The sequence below is a fragment of the Vulpes vulpes genome, chromosome 12 (assembly GCF_048418805.1).
Source record: "Vulpes vulpes isolate BD-2025 chromosome 12, VulVul3, whole genome shotgun sequence".
Lineage (NCBI taxonomy): Eukaryota > Metazoa > Chordata > Mammalia > Carnivora > Canidae > Vulpes > Vulpes vulpes.
The window spans coordinates 107,388,134-107,406,635 of NC_132791.1; the positions used below are offsets into that span (position 1 = coordinate 107,388,134).

At 46.2% G+C, this 18,502-nt stretch overlaps 1 protein-coding gene across 5 annotated transcripts in view; it reads left to right on the forward strand.

The window, feature by feature from the left end:
• Positions 1-9,583, forward strand: part of ETS1 (ETS proto-oncogene 1, transcription factor) — a 130,569-nt gene extending 120,986 nt beyond the window's left edge. For all 5 annotated transcript variants that reach the window (XM_025998932.2, XM_025998930.2, XM_025998931.2 and 2 more), the window contains 2 exons: positions 4,737-4,855; positions 5,803-9,583. In XM_025998932.2, coding sequence (XP_025854717.1) covers positions 4,737-4,855; positions 5,803-6,018 — 335 coding nt within the window. In that variant the 3' untranslated portion in view covers positions 6,019-9,583. The remainder of the gene's footprint in view (positions 1-4,736; positions 4,856-5,802) is intronic.
• Positions 9,584-18,502: the final 8,919 nt, after the last annotated feature.

Sequence of the window (18,502 nt, forward strand, 5' to 3'; positions counted from 1 at the left end):
GCAGCCCCGGGGATTTGGGCAGAGCTACCCGAGGCAATCCAGAAATGTCCTCTAGGAGAGTCTGTGACTGGAAGCACCAGCCTCATTCCCGTGGTTCAGCAAGTCTGGGCCTTAAGAAGTGCCCATGGCCCAGATACGGGTCGCCAGTGTGCGTTCAGTCCTGGGGCTGCCTCCCAGCTGTGTGCTTCCATCAGGTGGCCCTCGTATCCCTGCCCAGACCTGAAGTGAACGTGACACCTGGTTGTGGAAGCAAGTGTAAGACTGACTGTCCACGAGTCCGTCCAGGGGATGGACCTACCCCGGACCCAGAATGCGCGCCCTGACCCGGCGTTTGCAACCGCAACAATAATTTGCGTCCTTCCTATTTATGGCTCCCCATACCCCAAAGGGCAGTCTGCAAAAGGGGGGACCCCTGGGTGGCTCAGTGGTGGAGCGTCTGCCTTCTGCTCAGGGCGTGACCCTGGGGTCCCGGGATCGAGTCCTGCATCGGGCTCCTTGCAGGGAGCCTGCTTCTCCTTCTGCCTATGTCTCTGCCTCTCTCTGTGTATCTCTCATGGATAAATAAATAAAATCTTTAAAACAAAAAGAGTCCTCAAGAAAGAGGAATCTTTGGGGGTGGATCTCAAGGGCTCCTTTCATTTGGTGCCACACGCAAGCCTTCTGAAGGCTGAACAGCCACGTTAGGAGACCCATGGCAGGAGCCCTGCGTGTGCCTGTCAGCAGGGGTGGGTTCACAGGATCTGTCTTCCAGAATCGGGGGAAGGAGACTTGAGCTGACATCACCATGTTTTGCCTTTGCTTGTTGTGAAGCTGACCAGAGACATTTCTCCCCATTAAAGTCCGTATGCTTTTGTTAGGCATCTGGTTTTCCTATTTAGGCTCCCTCTTGCCTGTGGTGTGAATAGGAAAAAAAGAAGTTTGAGAGCACCTCACCCACGATCTGGGCTCCTAGTTCCCAAGTTTCACAGTTTTATGTTCCTTATGAACAGAGGAAGATTCACCATGGGGAAAACAAACAAACAAACCCACAGACGACAAGAATTCACCCTGCCGCCGCCGCCCCACCACCCGGCCCCACAGGCAGACACGGGTCACACACAGGCCTGCGACGTGTCTGTTCGGGCTGTGGCACCGGGCAGGAGAAACAGCAAGGGTAGTCCTGTCCGACGTCCCTGCCTCTGGGAGCTGCTGCCAGCGACGGGACTTAAACTCCCCGCTTTGCACTTTCTGGCTGCCCCGTCTCAAGGGCCAGCGACTGGGAGGCGTTCTTGGGCCTTTCTCTTGGGGGCCTGGAATGTGGCTGCTGCTCCCCTCCAATGACCAGGATGTGCCTGGGCGGAAGGACCCCGATCTGTCCTTCCCTCCTCTCCCGCAGTTTGGTGTGACTAGCCCTCCGCTCTCCAAAGGGATGTGAAGATGAATAGTGGGAAAGAGGTTTGAAGGTAGATAGTGGGAGGGAGAAGAGTGAAGTTACAGCCTAACAGCCACGAGGAGGGGACTGACCCGTTGGGCTGGAAAGGTCAACTGTGGTGATGAACCACAAGGTCACCAGGGTTGGATGGTCAGGAGAACCGTTGGCCATGCAGTGTCCCGAGTCTGCTGTGACAAGTGAAAAAGAGATGCTTTTTTTTTTAAAAAACAAACAAACAAACAAACAAACAAAAAAACAACTTGGTCCTTTTACCCATTGGCTCCCCTCAGCCAGCCAGGCTGTTGGGAGGCCAGCTTCCAGGACAAAGCAGAGTGAAGATGAAGGGCTTGGGGGTCAGACTGCCTGGGCTCCACTCAATGGCCATTTTACTCCTTAGTGGCCTTGGACGAGGGCAGTGGACACAAGGGACACAGTACCTCAGTTTTATCTGTTGTAAAAATGGTGAAAGCAGGGCAGCCACAGTGGCGCAGTGGTTTAGTGCCGCCTGCAGCCCGGGGTGTGATCCTAGAGGCCCGGGTTCGAGTCCCACGTTGGGCTCCCTGCATGGAGCTTGCTTCTGTCTCTGCCTCTCTCTCTCTCTCCCTTTCTCTCTCTCTGTGTGTGTCTCTATGAATAAATAAAACATTTTAATAAAAAAAATCGTAAAAGCAAATTTGATAATCCCAGTATCTACTCCCTGGAGTTATCTTTAAGAATAAGTGGGATGAATATAAAGCATCACACGCAGTGTCTGGTGCATAGTAAGTACACAACTCCCAACTTTTGTTTGCTTTTTTCTGTCTGGGGCCTTTTTTTTTTTTAAGATTTTATGTATTTATTCATGAGAGACACAGATTGAGAGAGAGAGAGAGAGAGAGAAACAGATTCTCTGCAGGGAGCCAGATGCTGGATTCAATCCCAGCACCCTGGGATCATACCCTGAGCCAAAGGTAGATGCTCAACCATGGAGCCACCAGGTGTCCCTGTCCGGGGTCTTAAAGCAACTGCCCTCTCTGTCTTAGGTCTCCAGTCTGTGGCCTTGGCCCAGGAGAGGACTGCAGACTCCAGGGCCCATTCCCATAGTTTCAGAGTAGTTGACTTTTCTTTGTCATATCTCTCTTGAGAATAATATTAAGACAGCGATGACCTCTGGGGTAGAGTCATTTTGCGCCGCCTCAGGAAATCTGGTCTTTGGCAAGGGTTGTTACAACTGCTTTTTTCTGAATTTCTTTGCTACCTGAAATTCCATAGCATTTCTTAGTAGAGACGTGTACTTAGCCTGCCCATCCAGGATGGCTTCTCAACGGATTCCTCACGTAGGGTCACGTTTCATCCAGTGAGCCGAGCTGGGCAGTAGTGGCTGGCAACGTTATCTCAACTCCCAACAAATCTGCAAATGTGCCTGAGTTGTATGCAAAATGGTGCTTTAACAGGGGGTGAAACGGAAGAGGATAGGGCTTTCCCGGTGAACGGTCTGGGCTGTTTCTTTGAATGTTATTTTGTAGGATCCACTGAATCATTTTTTTTAAAGATTTATTTATAAATTTATTTTTTATTGGTGTTCGATTTGCCAACATATAGAATAACACCCAGTGCTCATCCCATCAAGTGCCCACCTCACCCCTGAATCATTTTATTCTAGAGTATGCATAAGGTATTTCTTACAGGATGGTTTTAAGGTGCTCAAGGTGCATTCCTAGCAAATAAGGTAAAGCTATTTCATCTTCCATATTTAGCTTGGACTGTGGGGAGGAGGATACGGAGAATCTCCTCCAGCAGACAGTCGCATATCCACGTCGGTGCCTATGGCCCGGGGGCTTGGATCCTGAAGGCCTGGGCACTAGACCCAGCACCACCACTTTCTCACTGTGCCCTGGTGCAAAATCACATCGCTTTTTTCTTTTCCTGCTTTAATAGAATGGAAAGAGTAAGATCAGTTGTGCTTTGTCTATAGAGAGGTCCAGGGTGTGGATTTTAGGAGTCAGCAAAATGATGCATGTGAACGTACCTTGTAGAAGTATAAGCTCTAACAAGAGATCACCCCTCTAGATTGTAAAGAACATTTCTGTTTTTAGATTTATTTATTTATTTATTTATTTATTTATTTATTTGATGTGTGTGTGTGTGTGTGTGTGTGTGTGTTTAGATTTAAAAAAGCTGGTCTCCCATTGAATCACACTTTACTCTGGATGGGACAAATCTGAAGCTCAGGTTAAAGCTTAGAGCTTTAGAAAGTCAAGTTTTCCTGTACGAGTTAGAGTGTGCCTGGCTTCCTACGTCTGCATGGACTGGCTCTTTCCCAACCCTGCTCTGTCCAGATGGCTTCCGAGATGGTGTAGACATCTCACAAGCACCGCGGACTGTTGAACCCATCTTTGTTTCTCTGGCTATACCCATAAACTAGATAGGGATCCCTGGCAGCATTGTCATATCTGAACAGGAAGTTATCTTAAAAGGAAATTTGTTAGCATAAATCCTTTAGCATAAGATAAATTGACGATCAGAGTATGTCTGGCTTTCCAGAACTAAGATCTTGGCAGTGTTGATGTCTAAGACAGGAGAATTGTGTGTGTGTGCACATAAGTTAGAATATACTGAACCCATAAATGATGTGTGAGACAGTCCTCACCTGACCTCTGAGGATTTCGTGGAGGGGCAGGTGAATCCCTTACAGAGTGATGGCGTTCTCCTTTCTTAGTTTGGGTGCCTGCCTGTGAGTGGCCTGGTGGGGAACGGGATGGTGGTGGAGAGTATTATGACCTTATGACCGAAAGAATATCTAACTTCTGTGTCCTTGTTCGATGACCCCAGCGTAGGGATCCTTGTCACTGACGAAGAGGGGCCAGAGGCTCTCTAAGACAGAAAAGCACTTCTGGGGTTGGACTTCAGATGGGAACTGGCAAAGATCTTCCTTAGTTACTATCTTTATTCCTAGTTAAGGCAAAAATAATGAGTCAGTGCTTGAAGCCACAAAAGATTGTGCTGCCTTAGGATGTCCCAGAGGATTGACCTAGTAATAATTTTCTTTCTAGGGTTTGCATAGCAGCAGACATGGACTGACCTTGGAGTCAGTCAAAATAATATTGATAAGACAAGGGTATATTGTAAGGTTTTGTTTTTGTTTTTTTTCCCCAGTAGGAAGTTTTCCACCTTGCAGTCCTTTTGAACTCATAGCACCTCCTCCAACATTTGTGCTATGTGCTGCCTTCATTCTCTCGGGGCTGGATGGACTGGAGGGGAGGCAGGAGGAGTGCTATATAATGGGATTAATTGCTGGCAGTGCTGAGCATCTGGTGTAATGATTCACAATGGCTTGTGTTTCCAGGCAGTGGACCAATCCAGCTGTGGCAGTTTCTTCTGGAATTACTCACTGATAAATCCTGTCAGTCTTTTATCAGCTGGACAGGAGATGGCTGGGAGTTCAAGCTTTCTGACCCAGATGAGGTAAGAGAGGAGTGGCTTGAGAGCCCTGTGTTGGAGGAGGATGAGAGTGAACTCTGGAAAGTGGTGATGTGGGCCTGGATGACATTTTCTGGGATTCCAGCCCCACCTCTGCCCCTTGGTCCTTGTATGACCTCGAGCCAGTGACAAAGCCTGCCTGAGACTTGAGTTGCATCCTTTGGACAACAGAGAAAATATCTACACTGCCCATTTGTTTCCCAGGATTCGTGGAAACGATACATAAGAAATGCCTGGCACATGGCGAGCCTTCATAAATACGGGTTGCCTTTTCTGACTTGGCACTTGTCCTGGTCCCATGGCCCTGTGAATCTAGAAGGGGGTCGGACAATTCAAGAGGTCTTGGAAGACCAGGACAATCTGTTCATTAATTCATGATTTTATTCAACAAATGCATGTGGAGCGGTTGCTCTGTGCACTGCCCCATTCTGAGCACAACAGATTTGAAAACACCGACCAAGAGAGACAACATCTCGGGTCTGGCTGGCTAGAAGATAGGGTCCTCTGGTGTAGAAAAAATTCTTCCCTTTGATGAAACACAGGCATGACTGCAGCTTAGCCCTGCCCCACTGCCTCACGTTAAATTTCATGCTTGCAGAGCGAAGGTATCCTACCAACAACATGAGGAAAAAGGAGAGTCTATAGTGTTGCTTACCTTTTATCCCCCCATTATCAGGCACCTTAACTCTATTATATAGAAACACAGGGTCAATATATTTTCATTACTTTGAGCAATCTTGCCCAGCTCTTGAAAACTGGAATTCAAAATAAGTGAGTGAGAAAAAGATCTTCCATCCACTTGAATCTCAAGCCATCTTACCTGAACAACGTCATGGGTCACGATGACGGGATATGGGGGCAAATAAACATATGTACTTGGATTATCCCATAGGTATTTACCCTCTTTTTCATTTTTTATTTTTAAATTTCAGGTGGCCAGGAGATGGGGAAAAAGGAAAAACAAACCTAAGATGAATTATGAGAAACTGAGCCGTGGCCTACGCTACTATTATGACAAAAACATCATCCACAAGACAGCGGGTAAACGCTATGTGTACCGCTTTGTGTGTGACCTGCAGAGCCTCCTGGGCTACACGCCCGAGGAACTCCACGCCATGCTGGACGTCAAGCCCGATGCCGATGAGTGATGGACACCACAGGGCTCGGGGAAACTCTGCTGAGACATTTCGAAGAACAACCATGTCGGTCGGACTCTTAATTTTTAATTGTTATTCTATTTTTAATTTTCCAGAACTCATTTTTTTTTACATTCAGGGGTGGGAGCTAAATGAGCTGCAGCTATAATCAATTGTGCGCAGTTGGAAAAAAAGAGAGCCAGGACTTGTGGGGTGGGTGGGACAAGAAATTCTTGAGCAAATTTTCAGGAGAGAGAGAGAAGGGTCTTCTTAGAAGCTTGAAGGATCTGGCTTAAGGGAGGAGGAGATGAACGTGTACCGTTATTTCTAAAAATCATCCATGAAAAAAAATGTGTCTTGAGTTATGGGTCTATTAGCAAAAGAAATTGAGACATCAGGAGTCATGAGACCCATGAAAGGCAATTACCTTGCTTTTGTTTTAAGGTCTGGGAGGGAAAAAAAAAAAAAGAGGGAGGTGGGATAAAACATTTGTGTGGGGGATGCACTAAAAAACAAGGACTATTTACTTTTGACTCGACTTTTGAAACAAAGATGGACTTCAATGGAGAGGGGCCCAAACTGTTTTTGTGTTAAAATCTATTTTATTAAATTTTGTGCCAGTATTTTTTTTTTTTCTTAAAAATCGTCTTAAGCTCTAAGGTGGTCTCAGTATCGCGGTATCATGCAAGTTTGTTTTTATTTGCCGGCTGAGAATTCTGTCAAAGTGCAAGGAAACTGTTTATATAGACCCCACTGGAAATGCAAAGTGCTGTCACTGAGATCGGGGATCCCAAATTCATGTGACTTCTATATGAAGGGAAAAAAATATATCACGCTGACTTGGGCACAAAGGACCTGTGCATGTGAATTTCATCTGGGTTTTAAAAAAGGATCACACCCCTCTACTTACCTGTCATTAGCGGATTCTCGGGGTTTGGACTTAACATTGAACTAAGAAGCATTAAGTCTTTGAACTGAATGTATTTTGCAGCCCTGGTTTTGGATCACGGTCACTGTAGGAGCACTGTTGAAGTCACAGAAAGGAGATTGAAAGAGGAAGAATGACTTGTTTCTTTGTTGGTTCTATACCTGCAACATTTATGACTTGGAATAAACGCTGTGTGCATGGGCATTACCCCTCAGGTCTTAGGAAGTAAGTCCTGAATGCATGTCATCCCAGACCAACACTCTATACTTTCTCCTTTTCCCAGCATCCCACGTTGATTGCTTCCCCCCTCACCCCCACTACCCTGTTACCCAGTAGAAAGAAATGTACAGCTTTCCGACCCGTGAGTGAAAGAGCAATGCGGTCATGGCATGAGTTGACGGGTGTCTGACAAAGCCATTCAGACATCCTGGGTTTTAGGGACAGTGGAAATTAAGGTTGCATAGAAGTATAATGTGGCTTGGCTGTCTTTGGGAAGAGAAGCGCACGGCTTTCCTTTGAAGAGTTGAAGCTAGCGGAGTCAGGTGTCAGGTGAGGCTGTGTATGCAGACACCGTGAGGGCCTGTGCTTGGATCTGTTTTCCTGGCACAGGGTAAGTGAGGGTGAATGATTGCAGAAGAGGCGAACGACATGAGGACAAAGGAAACATAAGAAAAGGAGCTTGAGTGAAGAAAATGAGGTGGTCCGTGAGATCCGAATAGATTTCTAGTTCCTCCCGAAGTTCAACGACAAGCTGAAAGGACCGGGGCAGCGTTGAAGGGTGGTCTGCAAATGTTTGGATTTATTCCCCGGGCGGGAAGGGTGGGAACCAACGTGTGACCAGTGAGAAAAAGTGCCTAATACACTCAAGCCCCCCTGCCCCAAATAGATGCCTGATTAAAAAGGTTGCTGACAGAGGGACAGCTCTCGCGGACTTCAGTGGGAGAGGGGAAGAGACATTGAAGGTGGGCTCCGGCTGAGAGACTGCAAGTATTACCTACCTGCTAGCGAATCTTCGAGAAAGTGGATCGTTGACTCCCGGGTCCTCTTGCAGACCCTGACTTATCAGGAACTTAGCTCTGGGGTTCATGAGTCTGCTCACTCTGATACATCGGAGCGTCCACTTGGGAAGCAAAGGCAGACTTGGCTTCCAGATGCAGATGCCTTAATGAAGCTCTCGAAATATTTTAGGAGCTGCTCAGGGAGTGTTAGGCAGAACCGTTGGGCTACATTGTTTCCTCTTAGACTATGTGATCTTTGTTGGGCACTGGCCAAGGCGTGCGTGTGTGCGTGTGTGTGTGTGCGTGTGCGTGCGCGTGTGCTTGCAGATGTGCAGAACTGCCGCTAAAATAATAACCTGGGTTTTTCGGTTAAGTCTTTCCACGTTTCAGTAGGGGGCAAGAGTAGAACCAAGGCAGGGCATCGGCCCTTGCTTGCTGTCCGCAACCTGGCATAACATGACTTTTTCTCAGTGCACCAGCCTTTCCTTTGGAATTTATGCTGAGAACTCCCCTGGTGTGAGTGTGTCGAAGTCCTGCAGTAGCTCCGTAGCAGATAAGAGATAAGGAAGTGCCTCCTCATGCTCCTCATCCCGCTTGTTTGCTAAGAGGCCTCCCTCCTCTAGGTCCGCCATTTTCAGTATTTGTAGCTAGTGCGCTAGTGAAGACAGCTTTGTCCATCTGGCCAGATGCTTTTTTTCTCCTTCTGTCCAGAGGCCAGAGACCATCCCAGGAAGAGTGGTGGGTGGTTTATACACTGGAAATGTAGCAGAATTGTTGCATTTATGCTTTTTAAAAACACATGTTAACTTCAGAGGAAGGATGGGCGAATCTGGTTTAGTGATGAAACCCTTGTTTTCCTGGAGAAGCCTTAACCCATGTTGGTTTTGGTGGTCGGGTTCAGGGTCACTTTTGTTTCCCTCTCCATGCAGGGGAGGGACTTCCCTACACAGAGCCCCGGTTTTGTGGCTTTGGGGATTGGAGGTGGCATTCGAAGATCAGATGTGCTTTTCCTCACTTTGGAGACGAACACTCTGGGTTTTAGAGCATTAACCTGCCTAATCTTCATGGTGAAAATCACACCTTCTCTGTTCTAGTCATGCTGTGCATGCTGCTTTCTGTTGGGGTCTATATAAATGTGTTGAACTCATATCTACATTCCAAAGAAGTTTCAAGGAACCATAAATATATGTATACATATACATATATAAAGTATATATATTAAAATGAAATTATCTCTATCAGGAATACTGCCTCAGTTACTGAACTTTTTTTAAGAATACTTTTTTTTTTAAGCTGAGAAGTATAGGGGTGAAAAAGATGTTATATTGTGTTTGACTATTTTCCAACTTGTATTTTCATATAATTTATATTTTTTAAAAGCTGAACATTTAAAAGCAAGATGAAAAAAAAGGAAAAGCAGGTGCTTTTTAAAAATCAGAACTGAGGTAGCTTAGAGATGTAGCGATGTAAGTGTCTATGTGTTTTTTTTTTAAATGCAAAAAAAATTTCTTATGGGGGAGTTTTTTGTTTGTTTATTTTAGTAGCTGATGCTGGCACATCATTTTGCTGGAGAGTTTTTTATATACTGTAGCCTGATTTCATATTGTATTTTAAACTGTGTGAGATTAAAGACAAAGAAATTCATTCATAACAATGTGGGTTTGGCTCGATTCTTTCCTGTCTGGTGCATGTGTGAAAAAGCAGGACAGACCCACCAACCAGAGACGAGCACAGGAGGAAATGCAGTTCAGTCTTGCTGATCTCACTGTGTCAAGACCAGTTCAGATAAAGATTTCCCAATAAACTTATAATGAGAATACAGGGAAGTATAATGCAATGCCCCGATTATTGGCTATGCGGTGTCATCCTTTGTGGAATGTTCCTGGCCTCGTCACACCGCATCTTGTTCATGTCTGAATGAACTAAGAGCCACGTGAAGCAAATTTTTAATGACTCAACAGATAAACATTTGATTTCAACTGAGTAAAGTTCCTGATATTAACACAGAAAGTCGAACATTTTAGTTGATACTTTGGACGTGAACTGGATTCTGGTTTCTTCTTTCGATACGAATTTTGCTCTGTGAAAACTTGGCCCGATCACATTCATCTCCTTGGCCCTGACTCTTTCATTGAGGCTGAAAATGGGGAATGCTCATATCTGTCAGAACCCCCAGCAGTCCCCGTCATAAATAAAATCATATTTATAAGCGCTTTGGGGAGGAGCGCTTAGGAACACATCCTGCGTGGTATTTTTCTCTTGTTGTTGAAACTGTAGAAGGTGGATGTTTTTAATTAACACCAGCATTTGCAACATGAATCCCGACTCACAGCTGGAAAGGGAATTTTTGCTGAATTGTTCACAAAGAGAGCTCTGTTTTTGGAAAATCTGTTTCTCCCAGCCTGAAGCTTGAGGTTTGCTGAGTGCACGTTGAACATTGACTGTGTGGTCTAGTGGTTACAGAGCTGGACTGGCCACGGCGGGACAGCTCTGACAGGGAGGTGGGTGGCTCTGGATCTTCCATCTCAGCCAAGCTACCACCACTCACGGGGAGACTTGGGAAGATGGCTTGAGGTCCTTATATTTTTTAGTCTTCAGCTGCAAACCCAAGCAAAGACGCAACTCCTGAGCCAACCTGAGGCCACATCTGAGCCATCTCCCCTTGAAAAAACAGTGCACAGAGAATAGGTTTCTGCCTTAGTCAAGAATTTGGTCAGAGAGCTTACCTTCGGTAAGCCAAGCTGCTATTCTCCCCCAAAGGATCTGATTTAATGCTGAACAGGTTAAAAGATACAAGCAAGATATGTTTGAATGAAAAAAAAAAATAAGCCTCTACCTCTGTTTCTCCAACTAGGAGCTAGACTTGAGAGGGGAAGTCTCAGTTTGGTGATTTCCCTTAATGATACTGCTGAGACCGCCATATTGAAGCTGTGGTGGCAGCTGGGCCAGAGGCAGTGTCTTCTTGAACGACTGGAGGATTTGGGGGACTAGGGTAAGGTGAAGATAAAAAGAGATGCAGGGAAAAGGGGGAAATCATTCAGAAGAGGCAGGTCATCAAAAACCTGTAGTTTTGACAGGCTTTCAGGGGGTTATGGGGTTAGGTAATTGCCCAAGGCTAATCTGGCTCACCACTGCCATGGCTTTGGAGCAAACTATAATACTCATGCCACACAAACAAACAACAACAGAAACGAAAACGGGAACAGCAGAAGTTTCCTGTATAATGAGGTGTAACTATTTTAACCTAAAAAGGAAGAGGCTTGTGATTTGTACTTTGGGTAAAATGAGGCAGGCGATGGACATGAGAAGTTACATGTGGGCAGACTGTGGGCTGATTGTGCACCACGCAGATGTTCAGTTTGGCCTCCACAGTCGTGGGACTCACCTCTGCAGCTCAAGGAACAGTGTACTACAGTAGGGTCATGGGTGATCTTTGAATACTGGTGTTCCTCTGTAGTAATGGCCCATGGTCGACACTGAGTGTAAGATGCCCCTCAAATTGAACACGAATCTCCTGATTCTAGGAGGAAGTCGGCCCGACACATTGACACTCCTGCCTGGTCCTTGTAGAATTTGACTTCGTGACCCTTATGGGGATAGCCATCTGTTCACATCCCGTGTTGACTTGGCATGAAGCTCATTTTATTCTAGAACCTACAGTGGAAGGGAGTACAAGAGGTCATCGTGTTCATCGGCACCATCTGACTCCTGAGCCCTTGTTCTTTCCATTATGCCAGGCTGCCGCCAACAGCTCCAAAAGGTCTCCTTTGATGATGTTGGCTAATGGCCCCCTGTCCGTGGGAACCATAGCCCCAATTACTAGGAGGTACACTTCCCAACATCAAACACAGGACGACAGTCTTCTTTCTATAAGGACACCTTTCCACTTCCACAACTCTGCCTCTGCTTTTCCCCAGTGGTGGCTCCGGGAAGGTGGTTGATGATGCAATTTCCATTGTACAGAGGCCTTCTTCTGGCTCAGATACAGATGCTTGACCTGGGTATCCTGCCCTTGCCATTTTATGGGTGAACAGACTCAGCAGGCTGCTGAGTGTTCACTGCTCTTTGAGATCCCTCCATGCTCTGAGAATCCTCCCCTAAGAACAACAAATAACAGAAGAGAAAAGCACTTTCCTGGCACTTCTGGCAATGAGGCAGAGACTTAAGGATTCTGATTAAAGCAGGTGTTGATCAATTGGTGAAAATTAGAAAAGGCTTGAAGTTGAGATAAAAAACACCCATTGAGAATTTAAAACAGCACAGTAGGAAGTAAGATGGCTCAGCTTTGCCTCTACCCCTTGGCCAGAGCCATTTCCTGTTTTACTCAGTGTTCCAATCCCTTTTCCCTTTTCCATTTTCCTGGAAAAATATTTCTATCCTGAGAAAGCCGGGTTCATTCAGTTGCCTGGTCTATCTCAATGTGCTGACGTCCAAAGTAATGATAGTGACGACCATCTGCCCATGGCAACCCAAGAGAATCAACAATGACCACCAGGTCTCATGACGCATGGTGCAATCCCCAGAGCCCTTGTGAGTTCACAGTCCTGTCCCTAATCTCTCATCCCTGCCACTCAGGCTCTAGTGTTCTCGCGACCACAGCATTTTTACAGAGCTTTGATGTCAGGTCAGCTCTGGTTGCTACATGTGGTACCACGTGTAGGAGCGAGGAAGTTTTCAGCAGCCACTTGTGGGAATTACAGGGGGTCAAGAGATAGTCACTGCCTTCTTCTCCTTGCCCAATCCACATTGTCGGACTGAGCCACTGACCCTGGGAAATAGCAGGCTATTTTTAATTTTTTTACAGGCAAATCTTGAAATTTCAGCTGTGACACTGCTTCTCTCCTTTCAGGGGCTGTCCCCCAGATGTGCCTGGAAATAGTAAGTGACTCAAAGAGGTGGCAACAGTCTTCACAAGGCTGGAAAGTTGATGAAGCCTATTGGCTTTGATCTGGGACTCCCTTGTTGAGGCAAGGATATCCCAAATGTTAGGAGGAGAGATGGGATTGGGCACTTGGAAAGGGCTTGGGGAATGGTGTAGTGTGTTCATATGAAGTAGTCCTTGCTCATACAGCTCACAGGGGAGCACAAGTTCAGAACCCCCAAAGTAATTGAATTGGGGAATCTTCTCTGCTAATCTACTTCTTGGGTAGACCAACTTTGTCCCATTGGTTCTGATTTCCATGAAAATAAGAAAGTTTACAATTACAGAGCCAAGACACTTTTTATCTGAGATGTTTACATATTAGGGGAAAGATAAGAATGATGGTAAAGACAATGTCCAGTGTTTGAAGGGTAAATAGACATTTCGTTCAGATATCTGTTTTCTCTTGGTCAAGTTTTCATGATGGCAGCACAGACCTGTGTACTTGAACCCAAGGGGATTTAAAGTGTTGTCTTTACTGACCGACTTCAGACCACTGGGGTAGCGAATGGACTTATCTGGGCTCAGGCTTCTTGCTCAGGAGCAGGTAGGGGAACCAGATGAGCACCTGCATGATGATGGGGCATGTTCGCTGTTCTGGGCACCCATGTGTGCAGCCTGCTTGAAATCCTAGAATAGAAATCCCACAAATTCCAGATTGCCTTCTCAGCCACCACAAGTAACAACCGCAAACTGGAAACGCAGCCAGCAAAGACTGAACTAAAACAAGAGTGACCACAAAGCCTGGTGTACCTGGGACATTCCCAAGGTCTACCCATTGTCTGGGAATAATCATTCATAGCAGTTCCTCCCACTTTCATTACACTTTATGCGGTCTCCTTATAAAACCTGTTAATGGCCTAGAAGCTGATGAATGGAAGAGCAAACACCAGATTTCAAAATCCTACATTTTCCAGCTAACAGGGACCTTGAAGATGATCTAGGCCAACCTCTTCAATGAGGCATGCATGAACTCAAAGTCAAGAGAGGCCAAAAGACTTGCGCATAGTTACCCGATTAGTGACAGAACTGGCAACCAGAAAGCACATCTGATTGCCCCCGTGTCATCTCAGTCCTATCCTTCTTCCTTTACCATATTGGACCTCATCCAACTTCCAGGCAACACATCCCAGTCTAAAGTTGACCCTCGCTGATTCAGAATTGATCATGACAATTCTTTCTATTAGTTCTGGTAGATTCCAACAGTCTGCTAAGTGCTCATGTTCAGGTTGTGAACGGGGAGGTCCTGGGGTGGCAATAGGTCTTAACATCTAGCTTTCAGAAACTGAAAGTGCAGGAGGCATGAAATTGCAATTTATGAGACTATAGGATGTCATGACTGGAAGGTACCCTAGGCTATGATACTACTGAACAAATTTATTCAGGTTGCAACATTCATGGAACACCTGCTCTGTGGTTGGCACTGGACTCAGGGTTAGGGAAACCATAAGGAAAAGACAGACCCAACTTTTCCCTTTCCTTTGCTTTTAATAAATTAAGACTGTAGGCAAGTCAAGGGAGAATGACTATCCAGTGCAATAATAGTACGATTTGACATCTAGGAGGAGCACCCGTCCTGGAAGAATTTATGCCCTAAAGGTGAGCAGCAGTCAGCCAAGCGGAAAGGGAAGGAGGTTCAGGTTGAGGTTCTAGAGGTGAGAAAGTTCATAGACTGAGAGAGAAACTGGAAGTCTTTTTGCAGAACCAGAGCACAGTGTGAAATGGAGAGGTGGTGAGTGGTGAGGAGGGGGAGATGGAGGGATGATTCACCTCATGCCCCAGGTGAAGGCTAAGGCCTCCGGAGGCCTGAGGACCTTCCTGCAGGCCAACTCACACGATCCAATCATTAGAAACATTGTTCTGTCTGCAAAGCGGAGAACCCATCAGAGGGCCCAAGGATAGAGGCAGGTGGACCAGTTAGAAAATGGTTCCATGTGTTCAGAAGAGAAGACTGCAAGGGGATGAGCAGTGAGCAGATCAGAAAGGTCCTCAGGAGATATAATCTCTAGGACCAGGGGACTGGTCAGTATGGGTGGGCAGTGGGCAACTGTGCCAGGACCGGGACTTGGGGGGTATGCAATGATGACTTGTCCGTGGCCACAATATCATCATGCTATGGATTTAAGCTCTGGAAAGAACCTTAGAGATAAAGCTCAATCCCCTCATTGTGGGGCTAAAGGGTTTGAGGTGGGAGGGTTTAGGGGATTTACCTGAGACCATCTTGCTAACTGGTGACAGAGGCAAAATTAGGTCATAGGTCTTCTGACTCCAGGGTCCACCCTATGTATGTGGTGAGGGTCAAGGGCTTGTCCCCCCAAACACAGGCCAGAAATAACCTATCTCTTCCTTCCCTCCTCTCTTCTTCTTTCCTCTCTCCCTGCATCCCTTCTTTTCTTCCTATCCTTCCTTTCCTCTGGGGACAAGAACTATTCAGCCTCCAAATGGATGTGACAAGCCTCCCTGGGTGACTGACACAGGCTGTCTCTTCTCATCAGAGTGCTAATCTCTCCCCGGAGCCCTGGACACCTGCCTCCACCCTGGGCTGTAATTGGAAGAGAGAGAAGGTGCTCATTTCTCTGGCCCAGCTGCCTGCTCTCCAGCCTCCCGAGAGCTGCCTGAGCCCCATTTGCTGAGTGATCTCGGAGTATTATTTCCAGAGTCCTATTTGGGGCATACAAAAGAACAGGTGTCTGTTTGGCCAGCGCTGTCATGGCTTCCATTCCCAACTCAGCATTTCCTGCCGTCCCTCTACCTTGGTCTCACATGCCTTCTCCTGGACTGACAGTCTCCCGCCTTTTTTTTTCTTTTCTTTTCTCTCTTTTTTTAAGTCTATGATTCCAGTCCTCGGTGATTGCTCCTCTCTCTTTCCTCATCTATTCCTTTTATTCCTCATCTGGGTTGCCTCCCTCTGTCCTTCATATGGTCTATTCCTAGAGAGGAGATGCATGTGACATTTAAAAATGCAGGTTGTGGTGCAAAGCTGCACGGTTATAAGTCCTCGCCCTGCCGCTACTTAGCTGTGTGGCTTGGGCAAGTTACTCAACCTCTCTGTGCCTCAATTTCTTTATCCATAAAATAGGAACAATAGTACCGACCCCACTGATACGGTGATTGCCGATTAATATATGTTGGGGTTTGATACACAGTGTTCTGTGGGTGGGAGCTATTAATAAATCTGAAACTACAAACTCCAGAAAGACTTTTTTTTCCCCCTTCTTTGCAAACCTGCCCCCACCCCCCGGTTCCCTGGACAAGGAGAAGACTTGAGCATTCAGGGCACGGCTCTGGAGGGCCTGTGTGAAGAGACGGGAGTGTGTTCCCTGCCCTCCCAGGCCCTGGCCAGGGCGCTGGCTGTGGGCCGCTGCTTGCTATGACAGCTGCAGGTGGGCAGAGCGCCTGGCTCCGAGCATGGAAAGGCAAATGCTGTTCCGGCCAGCTCCAGGACTCAGCATTTTCCACTACTCCTTGCTCTGTTTGCTTTCCTCTTTGGACTCCCCCCACGGAGTGGGGACTTCTGAATGATGTCCAACAGCAACGTTGGGCCTGCCCAGAGTCCTCTCCCACCACCGGGCTCCCAGCCCGCCTCTCGTCTCCTCCCGTTGGCAGGCGGGAGGAGCAGGGCCTTGCTGGCCCAGGCCGAAAGTTCTCACACAAAGTGCCATTGTATGGGGCTGGTCTGTGGGAGACAAATGAAAGGGATTTCAAAATCAACGGCGAGTTATTTTTATCCATGGAAGGGCTGAAATGCCTTTATTTTCCATCTTGGAAAACAAACTTTCAGGGGTCATTGTGCAGCAGAGTGTTTTCATTTACTCTGGTATTCACTCATTAGGGTGGGGGGAGGCCCCTCAAAGACCTGGATTCGCAGAGGCTGGAATCTTAGAAACCCAGGCTGTTGGACTGACGGACCCTCCTCGGATGCAGGTCTGCTGGATGGCCCCGGCGCCCTTCTCTGGCCGGTGCTCAGAGCACTGACTGTGGAGCTGGTCCAGCCTGAGCATCTTCTCGGCTCGGCAGTTCCCAACTGGCTGTTTTTCTCCTCCGAACCCTCAGCCTTCTGTATCTGTGTATGGTGTATCTCAAGACTATCATGTCAGCCTCCCTCCAGGGCAGGGGTCTCCCAGGGAGGTTGTACATGCTCCAGGAATTGCACAGAGGAAGACATGGGGTGTGGAAGAAACCATTTCGAATTGCTACTCATATTTATTTTTAGTTTAAAACTAGGAAGTGGATTTTTATTTACTAATATTGAATAGACCTGTTGGGCCTAATGCCCACAGTCAGGCTTCTTTGGGTCCATTTGCATGTATTCCAAGCACCATTGGGGAAAGTGGGAATTACTCAATGTGGAAGGGGTGTGTACACTGGTGCTCTGATTTCTTTCTTCATTTTTAGCATCTTATGGTGTTCTGTGGTTTACATATACACAATGGGTGGATTTATAAACTGGAATGTCTCTTTTTAACCAAATAACCTTCACAGAAAGGACAAGTGCCTTACAGTGTTTCCTGCAGTGGAACTGTGCTGTAGACATAAGAATGGTTCAAGCCCACAAAGACAAAAAAAAAAAAAAAAAAAAAAAAAAAAAAAAAAAAGCCAGATTACTTCTACTCCTAAAACAAATAATTTGTCAGTCACATATTGAGGATAAAATAATTTAATTAGATTTGGTCAAAAAAATGCCCAAATTATCAACATCATATTAAAGGTAGATTTACAACTCTTGTCAATGATGAGAATAAATGCCCTGGGGTACTGTATTATCAATCAATGCAAATAGATATTAACTAGTGCATCTAATTTATAAATAAATATGTATAATTGGAGGTACTTAAATTGGTGGTGCTTAAAGACATTTACTGATGGGAATACAGGGTCAGAAAAGTTTGGAGATGACTATTCTAAAGGAATATTTGCTGTGGGCCAGCAAGATTTCTGTTTATGATGGAGAAAGCTCAGCATTTGCAATCAGTTCAAAATCTGTGTTTAAATTCTGACTCCACCAGTTAATAAGATTTGTGACTTTGGGGAATACGTACAATTTCTCTGAGCCTCAGTTTCTACAAAATGACAGTGACAATTTCCACATCAGTTTTCTCACAGGTCAATTTTAAAGATCGATTCATATTAAGTGCACAGAAGAGTACTTATGGTGTAGTAAGCACTCAAGATGTGTTTTACTTTCCCATTCGCATCTTGCTTCTGCTGGGAAACTCGGAAAGATCCAAGGGTTTAAGGTGAAGCTCATTCTCTATGAAATCCTACTATTGACCCTCAGAAAGAATTCTCTTGTGGTTGAGAAGGTAAGCCCACGTTTTTCAAAACAATCACTGATTGGCTGTCCTTGGCTCTAAGAGGAAAGAAGGTTTGAATGTGTATGTTTAAAAACCACTCTGGGTAGGCCTTCCCGGTGGCTTCCTAACAAGTGTGCAATAAATGGTTGTATGTTGGTTTTAGCCCAGTTCCCAGCAGACCATTTTTACGTCAGAAGGTAGAACACAACAGTGCCACAATTGGCAGTAATTAGCCTCCCATGATGCAACTCAGCCAGAGGTCTCAGAAGTGAATGAGCCATGGAAACTAGGAAGCCCCACTGAGCCTGGGGCCTGGCCTTTGGCAGAGGATTTGGCACAGCCCAGCCCTGTTATA